We start from the raw sequence: 18124 nt of genomic DNA, 5'->3' as shown, positions 1-18124 counted from the left end.
GAAAAAATGTAAAGAAACTAAGTCACGTGATGTATACGCTTCTTGTTACTGATTGATCTGGTTTTCACAATAATCTTAAATTCAACACTAACTTTATTTTTTGTAATAATATTATTGTAAACTATATTGCATATTTAAAAAATTATATCAAATGCAAGAAGTAAATGACACTCTTATGGATAAAATGGAATACTTTCATGACCCCCCTAGAAAAGCTAAATGACCCCCTCGTGGGTCATGAACCCTAGGTTGAGAAGCCCTGATATATATATAGATATAATTAATATATTTATATATAGATATATATTTATACAAAATATTGAGCACTCTTATATGAACACGAGATATTGTATTTGAAAATAATACAACTTGAAATAGCTGTATATATATATATATATATATATATATATATATATATATATATATATATATATATATATATATATATATATATATATATATATATGTATATATGTATATATATACACACACATTTTTTTTTTAGATAAAACAGAGTTAAGATGTTTTTATCAAGATTGCGTACTTTCCAATGGCAGCCAGTTGTATTAAGCAGATATCTTACTACTGTTGTTAACTCTACATCTCAGCAAAACTACTCTTATGAAATAAAGCCAGAGAGGTTGAATGAAATAGCTAAATCTCCCAGTGGCTGGGTGCCTAGAGGAAATCCACAGTTTCCTTTTGATATTGATCGAACCCGTACTAATAATATTCCAGTTTATGTCACTGCCAAAGCAGGTGGATCCAAAGTTGTAACAACAGTGAGAAAAATTCGTGGAGATCTAAAAGAACTTGAAAGAGTTATTAGATTGCACATAGGAGACAATCATCATTACCAAATAAATGAACTTACCAGTCAAATTCATATAAAAGGAAACCACAAAGATAAATTGACCAGACTGTTAAAAGAGTTAGGATTTTAATTTTAAGGTTATCTTTACAATCAATCTGGCTGATTCAAAGTTTAACTTTTATTAATAAGAAGAGTAATCAGTTTAGTTTTTCTGAAGTTGTTGTTATTTAGTTTCTGAATAGGCTTTACCAAAATCTATTGTGCCACCATATAAGCTATGGTTAACTTTAATATATTTTACCTACTTTCTTTTAAATTTATGACCTTATCTAAAACACTTTTTGATTTTTGTAAAATTATCTTGTTATAATTTAAAGAAAATGTGGTGTGATTTGCATTATAAATTAAACTCTAATCATAGGCAAAAAAAAATTATAATGAGATATGAATTACATATACAGTTGAACATTTAAAAAATAAACTTGGGAATTACTTCTTTTCAGAATAGTTACTTTATGATGTCATTATTAAAACAACTTGCAACAAAAATAGTTTTTCGAAGAACATTAACAACGCAATGCACACTTTGCAAATGGGTAAAATGGGAACCACGAAGAGATTATCAAGTTGTTCGCCAAGATTCAATTTTGAAATCAATAGTTCTTTTGGACAAATCCTATCCAGTGTATATTGAGAGACTAGATGAAATTGGAAAATCGCACAATGGATGGTTGAATAGGATGGTCCCTCCTCCAGAGTTGGACTTTAATGTTCGCAGAAATAAACATAATCGCATTATTGCTAATGTTACTAGGGTTAAAAGCACGTTTTTTACAACACTAGAAAATGTTGAAGGAAATCTTAATTCTTTAAAAGATTGCTTAAAATGGCGTTTGGGTAAAACTGTTAAAATCAATGTGGATGAAAAGCGTGGAAAAATTGTGACTTATGGGTTTTATAGAAGAGAAATTATAACTTTGTTACAAGGATTAGGTTTTTAATGCAATAGTTTACAGCAAACAGAATTGTAAAGATATTGTGAAGAAAAAATTGTAAAGGGATTGTAGTTTTATTATCTTAAATTTAAGTTAAATGCACTAAATTTATTATTCATACTGTCATTGTGCTTTTTTTTTTATAAATTGTGTAATAAGTAAATAATACTTAAATGTATTTTCAAAAATTTGTTTGTTGAATTTATTTGCATTAAAAGTTGATAGCAAATTCTATACTTTAATTCTCATACCATCTAAATTGCTTTAAAAACCTAAAGAAAAGTTATGTACTACCTTATTAACTATTTATTTTTGTAAAGCAACAAGGGAGAATAAACATATAGTTCCTTGTTTTAATTTTTAGGTCTACTCATAATTAAAATGGTTCGTAAACTTAAATTCCATGAACAAAAGCTCTTAAAAAAGGTTGATTTTATTGATTGGAAAAAAGACAATACCCTTCGTGAAAATAAGATATTGCGTAAATATCACATTCAGAAATCAGAAGACTATACAAAATATAACAAGATTTGTGGCTCAGTTCATCAATTAGCAACAAAGATCAAAGAGTTGAGTCCAAAAGATCCTTATCGTATTGAGTGTACAAAAAAGCTCCTGCAGAAGCTTTATAATATGGGTCTTATAAATGATAACAAAGATTTTTCTTTAGTAGAAAAAGTTACTTCATCTTCTTTTTGCAGAAGAAGATTGCCAGTTATTATGAAGAAAATAAAAATGGCTGAGCATATAAAAGGTGCTGTAAAGTATGTTGAACAGGGTCATGTGCGCGTTGGTCCAGATGTTATTCAAGATCCTGCCTATTTGGTACCACGCAACATGGAGGATTATATCACATGGGTAGATTCTTCAAAAATTAGGAAACATGTCATGGAGTATAATGACACTCGAGATGATTTTGATCTCTTATAGTATTTTCATTTTTTGAATTATCATTTTGATGTACGCCCCTTTGCTCTTTTTCCTAAATAAATAAATTTTAATTGTTATCTTCTTAAGTTTAATTTCAAGCCTCTTCCAAAAAACAAATTTAACCATTTTTTAAAATTATTAAGGCAATCTACAAAAGGCAGCATGAATAAATTGATCAAAATTATTGGATATTTATGTTGTTTAATTTGCTATAAATATTTTTAATTGCTATAGTAAATGTTACTGTTTAAATTAATTCAATAATCATTTAAGTATCAGGTTATAAAATGCCAGTTTTGCATTTATACAAGTCACCTGGGTTAACTGAATCATCCACTCAGCTATTACTTTCCAAAATAGAAAACAGTTTACCAAATTTGAGATTTGATGTAAAAACAGAGGTTTGTTTCAATATTGGTTACACTAGTGAAATACAAAACTATGAATTGATACAGTTGAAATGGCTTTTAGCTGAAAGCTTTAAAGAGCATAAAGTTTCAGAAATTTCTGGCTTGTTCTTTGAAAATGGTTTCTTTATTGAAATTGGACCACGGTTAAACTTTGCAACTCCATTTTCAACAAATTCTGTTTCAATTTGCCACAGTATTGGTTTAAAACAAATCAACAGAATAGAAATTTCAAGATGCTACTCTTTTGAAATAAAAAATTCTCAGTTGAACTCAGTCTCAACTGTGGAATTTGGTAGCATAAAAAGTTTGATAGAGAAACTTCTCTATGATCCAATGACAGAAATGCCATACTTTAAAAAACTTGAATCTTTTACAATAGATGAAAAGCCAGAAGTGGTTTATGACATAGATGTAATAGGCAAAGGAAAGACTGCATTGGAAACTGCCAATAGTGACTTAGGTTTAGCCTTTGATGAATGGGATCTAAATTACTATACGAAACTCTTTCAAGAAAAGATTGGCCGTAATCCAACAAATGTAGAATGTTTTGATCTTGCTCAATCCAATAGTGAACATTCTAGACATTGGTTTTTCAAAGGTAAAATTATTGTTGATGGAAATGAAAAAAAGAAATGTTTAATGGATATGGTATGTGATACTCAAATGTTTTCTAACAAGAACAATGTTATCAAGTTTTCAGATAACAGCAGGTATAAGTTAATTAGCTTTAACATAATTAAAAAAAAATACATTATTTTAGTTGCTTTTTCAAATGTTTATTGCTGTCAATAAAATACACATTTATTTTTTAATTATTGCCCTGTGAGTTTAATATTATTTTTCAGTGCAATTAAAGGTTTTTGTGTTCGTACACTTCTTCCAAAGAATCCTTTGGAAATGAGTGAATATATGGAGAGAGAGAAATTAAGGCATATCATTTTCACTGCTGAAACACACAATTTTCCAACTGGTATGTTTGTTAATATTGAAATCAATCTTTTTAAAATGATTCATTATAAGCCAGTTGCTGTCAGAAGTAATAATTGAATGTTGTCCTTTCTGAGATTTATTTTAATATCATAGCTACTAATTTATGAGATTATTTTATTGTTTTTATAATTATCTAAATTTGATAAGAAATGTTTATTAGTGATCACTTAAACATTTACTTTTACTCATAATTCAGGTGTGGCACCATTTCCTGGTGCAACAACTGGTACTGGAGGTCGCATAAGAGATGTGCAGGCTACAGGATGTGGTGGTCATGTAATTGCAGGAACAGCTGGTTACTGCTTTGGGAATCTAAAGATACCTGGTAAACTAAATATTGGATCTGTTATTGGACAATACAAATTTTATTTAGTCAAAATTGAAGCAAAAACAACTAGGGGTATCTGAGGACCTAAAAGACATTTTTTACAAACGTTTGCTCACAGAAAGTAATATCATATTTTTCAAAATGAATGAGTGACTTATTTTAAGCCAAAATAAGCATAAATCTACTTTATAACACTGTGGTTAAAATCTTATGGAATTTCAAATTTTAGGATATAGTTGAATATCTTCTAGTGATTGATTCCTTGCTGTTTGAAAATTTAGGTGAGCTAGTAAGAGTGTAAGTTCATGATATTTTTGCTGCAAAACCACTCATTGTGTTTTTTTTTATTACCTCTATCATTATATAAAAGATATAGTTTTAGAGGAAAAAAACAATCCCTCTGTGGTATTGACAGTTTTAAAAAATCTTTCTACAAATTTGGCAGGTGTAAAAGAATAATAAAATTCACACACACGCGTGCACACACACACAGTAAGATGCAAAAAAAAAAAACCATACTATACAATAGTATGTGTGTATGTACACACACACTGTTTTATTGCAGTAGTAATTCAAATGTTTGCAAGTCATTGTGAATCCAAAAAAATGTCAGATATTTGCTCAAAATTTGAATATGGTGGATTTTAATGTCTTATAGGACATGATCACTCTGCAACTGTAATTTTTTTCTACTGTGATGAAACCTTTGTAAAGAAACTAGATTATGTGCTAAAAATGTTTCCACTCTTTTTTACCAAAAAAGTTATACATTTGCTGTTTTGTGATTCTTGTGCAGCACAGAACAATAGTTGAACAGTTTTCTGTTTTCTGGTTATTAAAACTGCTGTAGTGCACAAGTAGTTTTTAAAACTCTTTCCTAACATAAAGACACATCTTGGAGTGCTACTTCAACATGGAGACACATCTTGGACTTCAACATGGTAAATGTGAATCAGAAGTTTCAGATTTAAATGTCAGGCTACTGTATAAGAGAGCTCAGCACATGCTACAAAAAACCATCAAATAAGATGGAGTTTTACATGTTCTAAAATGTCAAATATATATACAATTTTTTTTACAAGGTTTTATAGAACTGCTCTTTATAACAGTTTTCTTTTTACCTCAGGATATGATTTGCCTTGGGAAACTGAGTATAAATATCCTACAAATTTTGCATTACCATTGCAAATTTGCATTGAAGCCAGCAGTGGAGCTTCTGATTATGGAAATAAGTTTGGCGAGCCACTGATTGCTGGTTTTGCTCGTTCTTTTGCTATGGAGTTATCTGATAGAGAGCGACATGAGTGGATAAAACCTATAATGTTTAGTGGTGGTATTGGTGCAATTGAGGGAGAGCATGTAAATAAAAGTGAACCAATTATTGGTAAGGCAGTTAAAAGTTAAAATTTTTTTCCCCCATATTTTATAATTTCTTTCCAATCATATTTTATGTCTATGTGAATAGATCTGTTTATTGCTTTTTTTTTTCTTACAAAAGGTATGCAAGTAGTAAAAGTTGGTGGACCAGTTTATCGTATTGGTGTTGGTGGTGGTGCTGCTTCTTCTATTGAAGTGCAGGGTGATAATTCAGTACAACTTGATTTCAATGCTGTTCAAAGGGGTGATGCTGAGATGGAGCAAAAGATGAACAGGGTTATTCGTTCATGTATAGAGATGGGTGAAAACAATCCTATTAAAAGCATTCATGATCAAGGAGCTGGAGGAAACGGTTAGTTATTGTATGTTGCATTTTATGCAAATTGTAATAATTTTACATGGTTGTTTCAAGTAATCTTGTTATATTTAAGTTTATGATAAAGAAGGTGTCTTTTTTATCTAGGAAATGTTTTAAAAGAAATCTGTAACCCAGCTGGAGCAATCGTTAGAGCTAAGGATTTTGAATTGGGTGATCCAACATTGTCTTTAATGGAGATATGGGGTGCTGAGTACCAAGAAAGTAATGCTTTACTTATTGAATCAAAGGATGTTAATGTTCTGAAGAAAATTGGTGCACGTGAAAAAGTTTCTGTTTGTTTTGTTGGTGAGATTACAGGTAAACATTTTATTCCTATTACAAAAAAAAAAAGTTTTCAGCATTTTTTGCAGCATAAGAAAACATGCAGTAGAATCAATAGTTCTTTATCTTACAATTAAACATATCTTATTTAAAGAAGATATGTTTAATTGTAAGTCTGACACTGGGTCCAATTTTCTCCAGAGAGACTCTCAAAGTAAGTTTCCCAACATGCAAGGCAAACATAATCATATTCTGAACTTGAGTGGAAATTTTTTCTCGTTATTTATTATTTTTTCTTAACATTTATCAACAATTTTTTTATAGTCTCTTTATTACTATGATCTCTGATTAATTGTTAGTAAGATGTTTTTTTTGTTTTACATCTTTTTAACTTTCTTATTGCTGTTTTAAAATATTTTAGTTAGAATAGCAGCTTTTCCTCATCACAGTTATGTTTATCTTATTTAGGCCTGCCTTTGGGTCAAATGTTTTTTTAGAAAAACTATAGACACACTCTTTATTTCTACAATCTATAACAGACAGATGCTGTAAAACTAGTTAAGGATGATCTTAATGTTATAGCTCAGATGCAAGGTTTGCTGGTATAAAATCATCATTAATGAAAATTTATGTATTGTATGGACAGATACCAGTTTTTTCAAAATTTTTTCTAATGTTAGTAGAAGTCCTAGCAAAAAATCTGGCAATAAAACTTTTGGTATATCATAAATTATTATAGCCTTTCTGGTGTTCCTCAACCATATACTTTTAGCACCTGCAAATAATTTTTTAAAAGATCCAAAATCTGGATTCATCTAGTGTCTGTAGCTTATGGCTAAATATAGCATGAAATTCAACATGACTATTCCATTCTCTTTTGCTAAGTTTAATGTTTCAAGATGTAAATGTGAAGAGTAATTGTCCAAGATTAGTAGATTAAAATATTTATCAGAAGGTTTTGCATGTTTTATAAGATATTGCATGAAATAATTGCTGATGTTTTACAACCGTTCCAAAAGAAAAATAACTAAAAAAAAATTTTCTTTACTTCTCATTGTCAAAATAAACAAAGTACCTGTGCATCTAATTGGATTCCTGAAATTAATTTTTGAACATTGTTACCCTCCCAAGTCCATATCTTTCTTCCATTAAATGTTTTGTCACCAGATACATAGTTTTTGAGATATTTTAATTGTCCAACTTGCCCATATGCTCAACATGTCCTACCCTACCATTTATATCATTTAAGCGTGAGCAGCAGTAACATGATCTACGGTTTAAGATGGCGATAGTTGTTTTAATTCACTTCATTTAAAAAAAAAGATTTTTACATGTAAAGACAAAAGATTCCTTGTGTAGGCAAGTGTGTTATTAGTGTAGGCAAGTGTGTTATAGGATATGTATTATAAGTATGGTATAGGCATAGGAGCTGGTCTCTAGGTGTGTCATATTGTCGTTTTATTTATCAAAGTTATCTTTATCAGGTGATGGGCAAGTTATATTAGTGGATAATGAAGAGACTTTAAATGAAAGTGCTAATGCAAAACATCCTTTTAATCTTCCACTTGATGTTGTCCTCGGAAAAATGCCACAAAAGGTAATTCACAGGATTATGCATTATATTGCTCTGTCCAAACTTCTAGAATATAAACTATTTGAGAGGTGAATAAACTATTTTTGTTTGGTAATAACTAAGTTTGTTTTTCTAGGTATTTGAAGTAAAGTCGTTTAAAACTGTGCTATCTCCATTAATATTACCTGAGCTACTAGATGTGCGTTCTGCACTAGAAAGAGTATTAAGATTGCCATCTGTAGCAAGTAAACGCTACTTAACCAATAAGGTACGATTTTTAAACTTGTTTTACCATCTAATTATTTATAATATAAAATTTAATGAATATTGTGATATTATATATTATATTAAAATTTTTTAAATTTATACTTGTGTTATAAATATAGAATTTCCTTATTAACGCTTTGATAAATAAAAATGGAAAAATGACGTGGAAATAATGATACTTTTATACATTCCAAAAGTTGTGCTTGTTTAAGTTCCGGCAGCAACACTAAGGAATCTCAGGTTTCTGTTCCTTTTTCATTGGGTTCCAAGTGATGAAGGTTCCAAGTGATGAACGACATTAATTTTTGTGATATGGTTACGGTCTTTTTTTTGGGTTAAAAAAGACAAGGTGGCAGAATTATTTTTCAAAACCTTTCTTAGATGCTGGACAAATGTTTAATGAGAAAAAAAATGTGTTTGCTCATTGTTTTTAGGTGGACAGATCAGTAACAGGTTTAATTGCTCAACAACAATGTGTTGGACCTCTTCATACGCCTTTAGCAGACGTAGCAGTAATAGCTCTATCACATTTCGAAGTTGCTGGTGCTGCGACTGCTATTGGTGAGCAACCAGTTAAAATGCTTATCGATCCAAAGAAAGGCGCACGTTTAACAGTAGCTGAAGCATTCACAAATCTTGTCTTTGCTAAAATTTCAGATATAAAGGTTTTATTTTCATGTGAAAAAGAAATTGTTAACATATTTGTATATCAATTTTAATAGTTTCGTCTTCATTTGATTAGGCTTTTGTTAATTACTGTTTAATTTTGTTAAGTCACTTTTTGACTTTAAAAGTTTTTTTTTACTTGAAGGACATTAAAAGCAGCGCTAATTGGATGTGGCCGGCAAAGCTTCCAGGAGAAGGTTCAAGATTGTATGATGCTTGCGAAGCAATGTGTGAAATGCTCTCTGCATTAGGTGCAGCCGTTGACGGTGGAAAAGACTCGCTGAGTATGGCGGCTAGAGTGGGGAAGAAAGTTGTAAAAGCTCCTGGTTCTCTTGTATTATCATTATACGCACCATGTCCAGACGTGCGCAGAAAGGTTACGCCTGATTTTAAAAAGGCTGGCAATCAAGTTCTTTATGTTAAAATGAACGAGAGCTCAGAGTGGAGGATTGGTGGAAGTGCACTCGCTCAAGTATTTGGACAAATAGGAGATGATTCCCCAGATATTTGTGATTTCCAGGTTTTGATAAAATAAGATCTTTATTAATTAAATTTCTTGTTGCAAGCAGAAAGATCTTATATTTGTTTTGTCTTTAATGTTTTTTTTTTTCAGCTCTTTTCACAAGCGTTCATGGCTACGCAATCTCTAATTGATCGAGGCTTAGTTGCATCTGGGCATGATGTATCGGATGGTGGTTTGGTAACTTCATTACTAGAAATGGCGTTTGCCGGTGACTTGTCGTTTAATATCCTGTTAGAAACCATTACAAACGAATGCAGCATTTCACTTAATTGTTTGTTTGCAGAAGAGCCTGCTATTTTGCTCGAGGTTCAAAATGATCATGTGAACGAAGTCATTAACTTTTATAATGAAGTTCACGTCAAATGTGTGAGAATTGGTTGTGTCACGAACAACGAAAATGTTTTGGTTTCCCAATCGGGTAAACAGTTGTTAAATCATGATATGAGAGAACTTCGAGATATATGGGAAGCTACTAGTTTTCAGTTGGAGCGTCTACAATCGAACCCTTTATGCGTAGACGAGGAAGAAAAAACTCTAAAATTGCGTCATGTGCCAAACTACATATTGTCATTTAATCCTGAAGAGAAGAATTTTGTTTTTAACACGCTAATGAAACCAAATGTTGCAATTTTAAGAGAAGAAGGTAGCAACGGCGATCGTGAAATGGCATCCGCGTTTCATATGGCTGGCTTCAATGTTTACGATGTTACTATGAAAGAGTTGTGTGAAGGACAAATATCTTTGAAAATGTTTAGAGGAATTGTATTTGTTGGGGGGTTTAGTTATGCTGATGTATTTGGTTCGGCGAAAGGATGGGCTTCTTTATCAAAATTTAATGCACGTGCAAAACATGAGTTAGAAGTATTTCGAAAACGGTCGGATACATTTAGCTTAGGCGTTTGTAATGGGTGTCAGCTTATGGCTTTACTCGGTTGGGTTGGTAATAAAAATATTGACGACGAAGCTTTTCCTGAGCAAGGTGTATGTTTTACGACAAATATTTCCGGACGCTTTGAATCTCGCTTTGTGAATGTGAGGATTGAGAAAAGTCCATCTTTGATGCTGAATGGCATGGAGGGATCGCTACTCGGTATCTGGGTGGCTCATGGAGAAGGAAGACTTCGTTGCATTAACGATGATTTGTTTCATAGTGCTAATAAAAACAACACTCCGATACTTTACGCTGATGACGATGGTCTTGCTACTACTAAATATCCACTAAATCCAAACGGATCCCAAAACGGGATTGCGGCAATATGTTCAAATGATGGACGACATTTAGCCATGATGCCTCACCCTGAACGTTGCTTGAATATGTGGCAATGGCCATGGGCACCTGACAAGTGGTACAATTTTAATAAATCGCCATGGTTGCGAATGTTTTATAATGCGTATAATTGGTGCGTTTCCAAGGAATGCTGTTAATTTCGTTTTATGCTAAAACATTTTTAGCAATCAAAAAATAATAACTCTTTTTGTTATATTTTTATAAGTTTTAAAACTTAATGAGACGTTGAGTTTAAAAAAATGTTTTTGGAGTCCTTTAATCTTTTTTATTATGTGAGTAAAAAGGACTGCTACACTGGAAAATAAAGGTGTGTTTCGGACCAAAAATCGATAACTTTTCTGTTAGTAAAAATGGAGAATTGAAGTTTTGCACAAATGTAAAGTTGTATATGACGCTTCTAATGAAATACTTTTTCTAAGAATTTTTTGTAATACGAAATTAAAAATAAATAAGTTAAAATCAAAAACTTCAGAATTGACATTTATTTTTTTTATACTTAACATAATACTTTACAAATGTATGAAAGTACCTTAAAATTATTAGAAATGACGAAAAATACATAAAATGCTCACCTACTAATTATAGAAATATTTAAAACAGTTTCTTAATAACAATTTTTAAATAGTTGTTTTTATGAAATAATGTACAGGTATATTAAAGGTACTATATCATAACTACATGGAGACAGTTCCTGAAATCAGTTCGTTGAATTTCAAAAGCTGCAGAGTATCTTCATCAAGTTCTTGCACATTTTTCTTATACGGTTTTCTAATCCTGGTGATGTACGGATCGGAAGTGTACAGAAGAGTATGAAATACATCCTCGTTTGTAACTGATCGAGAATATTTTCTGGCATGGTGAAGGCGAAATTTTTTATAATCTTTATTACGGGACTCTTGCGCATCTTCTGAAAGTTGACCAATAGGCAGTACTACAAAATGCTTTATGATATTTTCTCCATGAAGTAAGATTTTGTGTACTGAGGATGGCATATAGTACCATCCATAATTGGTCACATAGATTCGGGAAGTTTCTACAGCATAACTACCAAAACTTTCAGCATTTATCATAACACCTGAGGAGAGAGCTTGCAGAATTATGTAAAATCGCTTACTCAAATTTTCATCCACTCCAGTGATTTCAGCAGAGCAGTTTGCATTGTAAAAAAATCTTCTAGCAGTATTACTGTCATTGGTATTATCACTTACTTGTCTTGGTTTGTCAATGATCAACCCTAGCTCTTCACGAAAACGTTTCTGCACCAAGATCTTCTTCTCTTGCTTTAGCCGTTTCTTTTCTTCACTTGTGGCTGCCCATGTTTGGAAAGAAAGGTTGTAAGAAATATGTAATATCATTTCCATACAACGAATCCAGACATGTAATGTAGACAATCTGTATTGTTACGAATTTTCATTTTCAGGCCTGGAAGCAACTTTAGTCAAATCTTTCATTTGCCGTGAAGTAGCTCCACATATTGTACACGTAGAGCCAGAAGGTGTATCCGTTAATGCCTGAGCCACTTTTCCATCTATCATTGTTAGAAAAAGTTCATGCTTTACTTGTACACTTTTACCATTTTTATTAATTATAGACGGCCGTAAAGAGTTTATTTGGCTCTTTATTTCATCTACAGTGGCTTTAGTTTTCTCGGGAGTCTCTTTGCAAAAATCTATGCGTATAAGTCCACAAAAACGAACAGATGAAGGTGCCGGATTTTGCTAAACAACTACGCCAGTTACTTTATCAATTAATTTGATAAGCACCAAAGAACTAATGAACAAATTTGCATCAGAAATAAGTTCAGATTTCTCTGGAAGCTTCTGCTTGCATTGGGTTTGGCCAGAGGAACCATCACAGCCCCATTTACAATACAAAAGTAAATGTTTGAATTCAATACTGTACACGGAATCTATGGTCAAAATTCTAGCTACTGTGTGATCCAATAAATCTTGCAGTTCCAGAATTTTCGCATGTGTCTATTGCAGAAAATGGTGGATAGCAGGTCTGTTTAATTTCTTGAATTCTATAATATGGTGGGAATATGGAACAGTTTCGTTCATTTGTCATCTTTCTCATGTACAAATATTGTGCTTTTGTTAAATCTAAATCAACAAACACACTGAGTGCTTCTTCATCTGTTAGCATATTTTTCTGGCTTGCGTTTTCCATAAAACTCGATATTACGTTTTTTTTTGTCTTTATCAGCAATCCTTAATGATTCCACAAGTTTTGAAGATATATATTAAAGATGTGTACAAATCCATATTCCTTAAGTAACATGGGATTTTTTCTTTTTTTGCTGGATTCTGACGAATCTCCATAAGACACGCACGGTCTTCCGCGTTTTTCTAAAGAAGTAGATGGCGTGGAGTCGGTAATTGCTTCTTCTGAGTTAGGTTTCCGTTCCTTAACTATTTTGGCTGTTAACCCGTTCGATCGTTGTTTCGGGTGCTCGGGCTATCGGGCATTTATTCGGGCGTTTACCCAAACGGGTTCGGGACCCGGAAAATTTTTTGAAATTACCCGTAAAGCGGCCAAACGGGACCCGATGACATTCCCTAGTTTTCATTCTTTTGATGCAATATTTTTTATTTAGATACGTTATGGCTTGTAATCAATAATTTCTCATTACTTTATTTTTTTTGATATTTTGCGTTTAAGTCGCTAAATCTGTATCATCACCTTTGTAGATAAACAGTATCATCATCTTTGGGAGAAATTCTTTACAGAGACTTGCAAAATATCAATATGATTAGATTAAATACTTGTTCTTCCTGTGTTATTCTACGTGGTTTGATGATGCACCATTGTGGAAAGCGGGATAAATGCATTTTTACAGACAAGGAGAAAGACCAGATCGGATCAATTTTTTATTATTAATTGAATCACGAGAATGTTCCGAAGGAGATTCTGGATTAGTGAATCCCTTACCACGAGGAACTGGTCTCAAAGCAGATAGAACGTTTGTGTGGACTATTCTAGATTGTTTTTACTTCGTTAATTTGTCAGAAAGAATAAAACTCTACTGCAGTAACAATCATTTATGTGGCTGCTTGGCCTTTTTTACCATGGGGATTGCAAACCGTATTGATGATTTTTTGCAGTCCATTGTGAAAGCTGTGTTTTACATGAATTAAAGCATTTATGCCAGATCCATGGCTTGGTTACCAACCTTGTATCTAGAGGAAAGATGATATGCCTACTTTTTCTTTAGAAGTGATATTTTTCTATTTTTATGGTTATATTTGTGTTCAGTATTTTTAGAATCTACAGATACTTTTTAGTCAAGATCGATTTCAATATTGACCGACATTGTTAACCGATGTTATTCACCGATGTTGTTGCTAGAACCGATAAAAATTACCAACGTACAATAATAGCATTTGAGAAATATTTTATTTTCCTCATGAAAACTTGAGGCGAAAATTTTCTTCCAAAATTACATCTGATTTAACAATAGAGTAAATTGTGGACTTGCAGCAAGAAAAAAATTGTTAAATTCTTGGAAGTCTTTAAAGTTTACAAGAAAAAGATCCTTATAAGAAAAAAAAGCCTTAAATTTCACTTATTTTAATTTAAATAATTTGCTTTGTATTTTTCTTAAACACTTTTTGCCCTGCGACCCCTCTCGCATTTACAAGCGCATAGTAACAACATTCCTATAGACATTTTCTCTTACGGGTAATGAAGCTAACTATCCAGTTAATCTAAGAAAAAACTACCTGAAAAAAAAGATAAACATTTTGTTTTTAGGTTTTTTAGGAAAAAAAATTGAAATACCTCTCGAGTATCTTATGTTATTTTACTTTAAACATTTAAGACAGTGCACAGAGTTCGATTAAAAACCCGTTAAACCTATTATGTAAAAAGTTTAACCTGATTTTGTAACAAGTTTTTACTAACAAGTTTTTTTAGCAAGTTTCTTCGATATAATAAGTTTTTTGTTAACAAGTTTTATGTATAAAAGTAAATTTCGATCAAATGTATAAGTGTTTAATAAACTTCAGAAAATCCGACTTATCTTAAGAGACTAATATAGAACTTGGTAATTATTTGTTACTATCCTTTGAAAATCTAAAAATCAATCGCCGATGCTTAAAAAAAAACTTGAAATGCAGCTTGTCTGATTTCCACGTTGCCAAAATTACAGTTGAAAAACTCGTAGCCAAAATTACAGTTGAAAAACTAATTGAACCAACTAGTTTATAGTAATTTAACAAATCGCATACATATCTAAGCGCCTGTTGCTTGATTTTATAAAAGACCTGTTCCGTTTTTTTAAAAGAATCCCTAACGCTAGCGATAATAGGATTTCACTCAAAACAACAAAGTTTTTTTCATTCTTACTTTTTCTGTTAAAAAAGCGTGATCAAGGTTTAATTGCGCGATGTTCAAATACCTCTTATGTTTAAACCACTAAACTATTTTGAATAACCGAATTGTAAGAATTACTAAACGAGTTAAAAGGGAATAATTCCGTAAGTATTAGAAGGTTTTGCTGATACTGGTAAAGTTGAGTACTCGAAGAATTTAGGTCCATAACTCTCTGTGTAAACTGATACCTCGCTGAAAAATATAAAAAGCCATTTTGTATTGAAACGGACTAGTGAACGTTTAACAGCCTGTAAATTGAATATTTCGAAAACTAGTGCGATGAATCCAAAGGAAAAACTGGTAATCAAATTTGGGAAGAGGTTCCCTGGTCCAAACTATGTGAAAAATCAAAAAGAACGGGCTAAAAGATCACTTAGAAGATTGTACAAAGTTTCTGCTACGCCTGGTGTGCAGGGAATTCTTTAGACTTTCCCTGAGACACTAAAGAGTCACTGTTTTCTTTATGAACTACTTGATAGTATTTCTTCCATCTGACTGCGAATCATGCAATTTACAAACAACACTCCCTTTTTATACAGTTTTACAACCGCGTCATTTGGACACATCAAATACATTAAGACTTAAGGCGAGTTTCCACTCATCCGTTTTTGCTACAGGATAGGGAAAGGGAATGGAAAATTAATCACGTGAGCGTGCGCAGTTTGTCATTTAATTCTGAAAATTAATCACTGCGCATTCTCAAGTGATTAATTTTCCCATCCCTTTCCCTTTCCCGTAGCAAAACGGACGAGTGGAAGCTCAACTTTAAGGTGACTTTCCACTCATCCGTTTTTGCTACGGGAAAGGGAAAAGGAAGGGAAAATTAATTACATGAGCGTGCGCAGTTTGTAACTTAATTTTGAAAATTAATCACTGCGCATGCTCAAGTAATTATTTTCCCATCCCTTTCCCGTAACAAAAACGGATGAGTGGAAACTCACCTTTACATGCATTAACAACTGCGTACATTAACACCCACACACATTCAACACTTTACATACTTTAACACTCTAATTGCATCTTGAAGACGTTATTCACGACAGGCGGTGAAAAGTTTTCTGTTACGGGTAATGAAGCTTACTATCCAGTTAATCTTTTTAAGTACAAGGTAAGAAATACTAAAATAATATCGGTGATTGGGAGATTGTTATAGAAGCAAAAAAGAAAAAACAGAGAGAAATTTGAAATTTTTTACTTAGTGTGATTGGCAACTGCGCAGGATGACCATGTTAAGAAACTTGGTCATCCTGCGCAGAGGGGCGTTCTATTTATAAACTAACTGAAAAAAATCATGATATTATTTTCTTGCCATAAATGACTACTTCTCATTTTGCGCAAACTATGTGCAACATGAAGATGGAGAAAAACATTTAAATGAAGAAAAAACTGACTGACCAAAGATAGAGATGTATAAGTTGTACTTAGTCAAAGGACAATTATAACATTTGTGGGCATTGTGAAAGAGAAAGAGTATATAGTCGAATAAACAATGCGGTAAAATACGTAAATGTTAGAACAGTCGAATAAAGTTTCAAAGAAAAAAACCAAGAAAAGTAGTGCTAATCTCTTTATTTCATGCATAACCTGCACGATGGTGGTAATAAAAGCCTGTAATTTTATATAGATCTATTAAAAATATTTGTGTTCTTTATATTTATAAAAACAGAAAAAAAAAAAGGCCTTGACTATGTTTTCCTTTCAAAACAGTGATGTTTTTTTTTATGTTGGTTGACGCATTTGATTTGTACTAATGACTATTTTTTATTTTATTATATATTCTTTAAATCCCTAAAAAAAAGTAATAAATGTGAAATAATTATCATTTTAAAAACAAGGTAAAAAACTCTGGTAACTTACTATGCTTAACTGCTCATTTTTAGACGTCGTAACTTACAAGAGAACTGTTTTTAGACGTCGTAACTTACAAGAGAACTGTTTTTAGACGTCGTAACTTACAAGAGAACTGTTTTTAGACGTCGCAACTTACAAGAGAACTGTTTTTAGACGTCGTAACTTACAAGAGAACTGTTTTTAGACGTCGTAACTTACAAGAGAACTGTTTTTAGACGTCGTAACTTACAAGAGAACTGTTTTTAGACGTCGTAACTTACAAGAGAACTGTTTTTAGACGTCGTAACTTACAAGAGAACTGTTTTTAGACGTCGCAACTTACAAGAGAACTGTTTTTAGACGTCGTAACTTACAAGAGAACTGTTTTTAGACGTCGTAACTTACAAGAGAACTGTTTTTAGACGTCGCAACTTACAAGAGAACTGTTTTTAGACGTCGTAACTTACAAGAGAACTGTTTTTAGACGTCGCAACTTACAAGAGAACTGTTTTTAGACGTCGCAACTTACAAGAGAACTGTTTTTAGACGTCGCAACTTACAAGAGAACTGTTTTTGGAACATTTTTGAAGTTTTTGTTCTACTTAAGTGAAACATGCTTTTTGTTTGTTTGTTTCCAGTGACAAGAAGTTTACCTTGTTTATGAGAAGTGAAAGGGATGTTTATTGGTGATAAGATAAATTCTGAACTCATAATAATATCTGTAGTTGTTTTAAATCAACATTGGAGAGATAGGTTGGAAGCACCCCCAGAATTTGGTCAGAACCAAAAAACCAACTGAATAACTGTTACTTTTGTATTGTGTATATTTGACAATCTTGTGAACCTGGTTTTCCAATTGCAGGAAATTGATGATCTAGTTAATGATTTTAATTTTCCAATAGCTCTTTAAAATTATTTTCGTCCATATTGGAAGAAAGATTTTTGCATTTCTATGTTCAGTATTTAAACATGAATCTGCTTCATTCGAAACAAAAAATTGAATCGGTCTTATCATAAACGCAAATAATAATAGTAATAATAATAATAATAATAATAGCAATAATAATAATAATAATAATAATAATAATAATAATAATAATAATAATAATAATAATAATA

General features: G+C 31.8%; 3 protein-coding genes across 3 annotated transcripts; all 3 read left to right on the top strand.

Annotated features, from left to right (window-relative positions):
• Positions 1 to 497: 497 nt before the first annotated feature.
• LOC145180302 (uncharacterized) lies at positions 498 to 3782 on the top strand. Its single transcript, XM_080055169.2, has one exon. It carries the CDS (start codon positions 522 to 524, stop codon positions 942 to 944), a length of 423 nt encoding a protein of 140 aa, XP_079911295.2. The 5' UTR covers positions 498 to 521; the 3' UTR covers positions 945 to 3782.
• LOC145198831 (U3 small nucleolar ribonucleoprotein IMP3-like) lies at positions 2191 to 3782 on the top strand. The gene has a single exon (XM_090082132.1). The coding sequence runs from the start codon at positions 2191 to 2193 to the stop codon at positions 2737 to 2739; it is 549 nt and encodes a 182-aa protein (XP_089938258.1). The 3' UTR covers positions 2740 to 3782.
• Positions 3027 to 11275, top strand: LOC145198817 (phosphoribosylformylglycinamidine synthase-like). Its single transcript, XM_080074174.2, has 11 exons — positions 3027 to 3859; positions 3995 to 4119; positions 4336 to 4464; positions 5594 to 5851; positions 5966 to 6196; positions 6308 to 6520; positions 7969 to 8081; positions 8194 to 8325; positions 8759 to 8989; positions 9136 to 9510; positions 9604 to 11275. The coding sequence occupies exons 1-11, from the start codon at positions 3027 to 3029 to the stop codon at positions 10936 to 10938; spliced, it is 3975 nt and encodes a 1324-aa protein (XP_079930300.2). The 3' UTR covers positions 10939 to 11275.
• The last annotated feature ends 6849 nt before the right edge of the window (positions 11276 to 18124 follow it).

The sequence above is a fragment of the Hydra viridissima genome, unplaced genomic scaffold, assembly GCF_058129835.1.
Source record: "Hydra viridissima isolate aposymbiotic clone 2 unplaced genomic scaffold, HvirCarnegie_v1 scaffold_3, whole genome shotgun sequence".
In the NCBI taxonomy this organism is placed as follows: domain Eukaryota; kingdom Metazoa; phylum Cnidaria; class Hydrozoa; order Anthoathecata; family Hydridae; genus Hydra; species Hydra viridissima.
The sequence above is the reverse complement of the archived record's forward strand: the minus strand, read 5'-3'. Positions and strand labels throughout refer to the sequence as shown.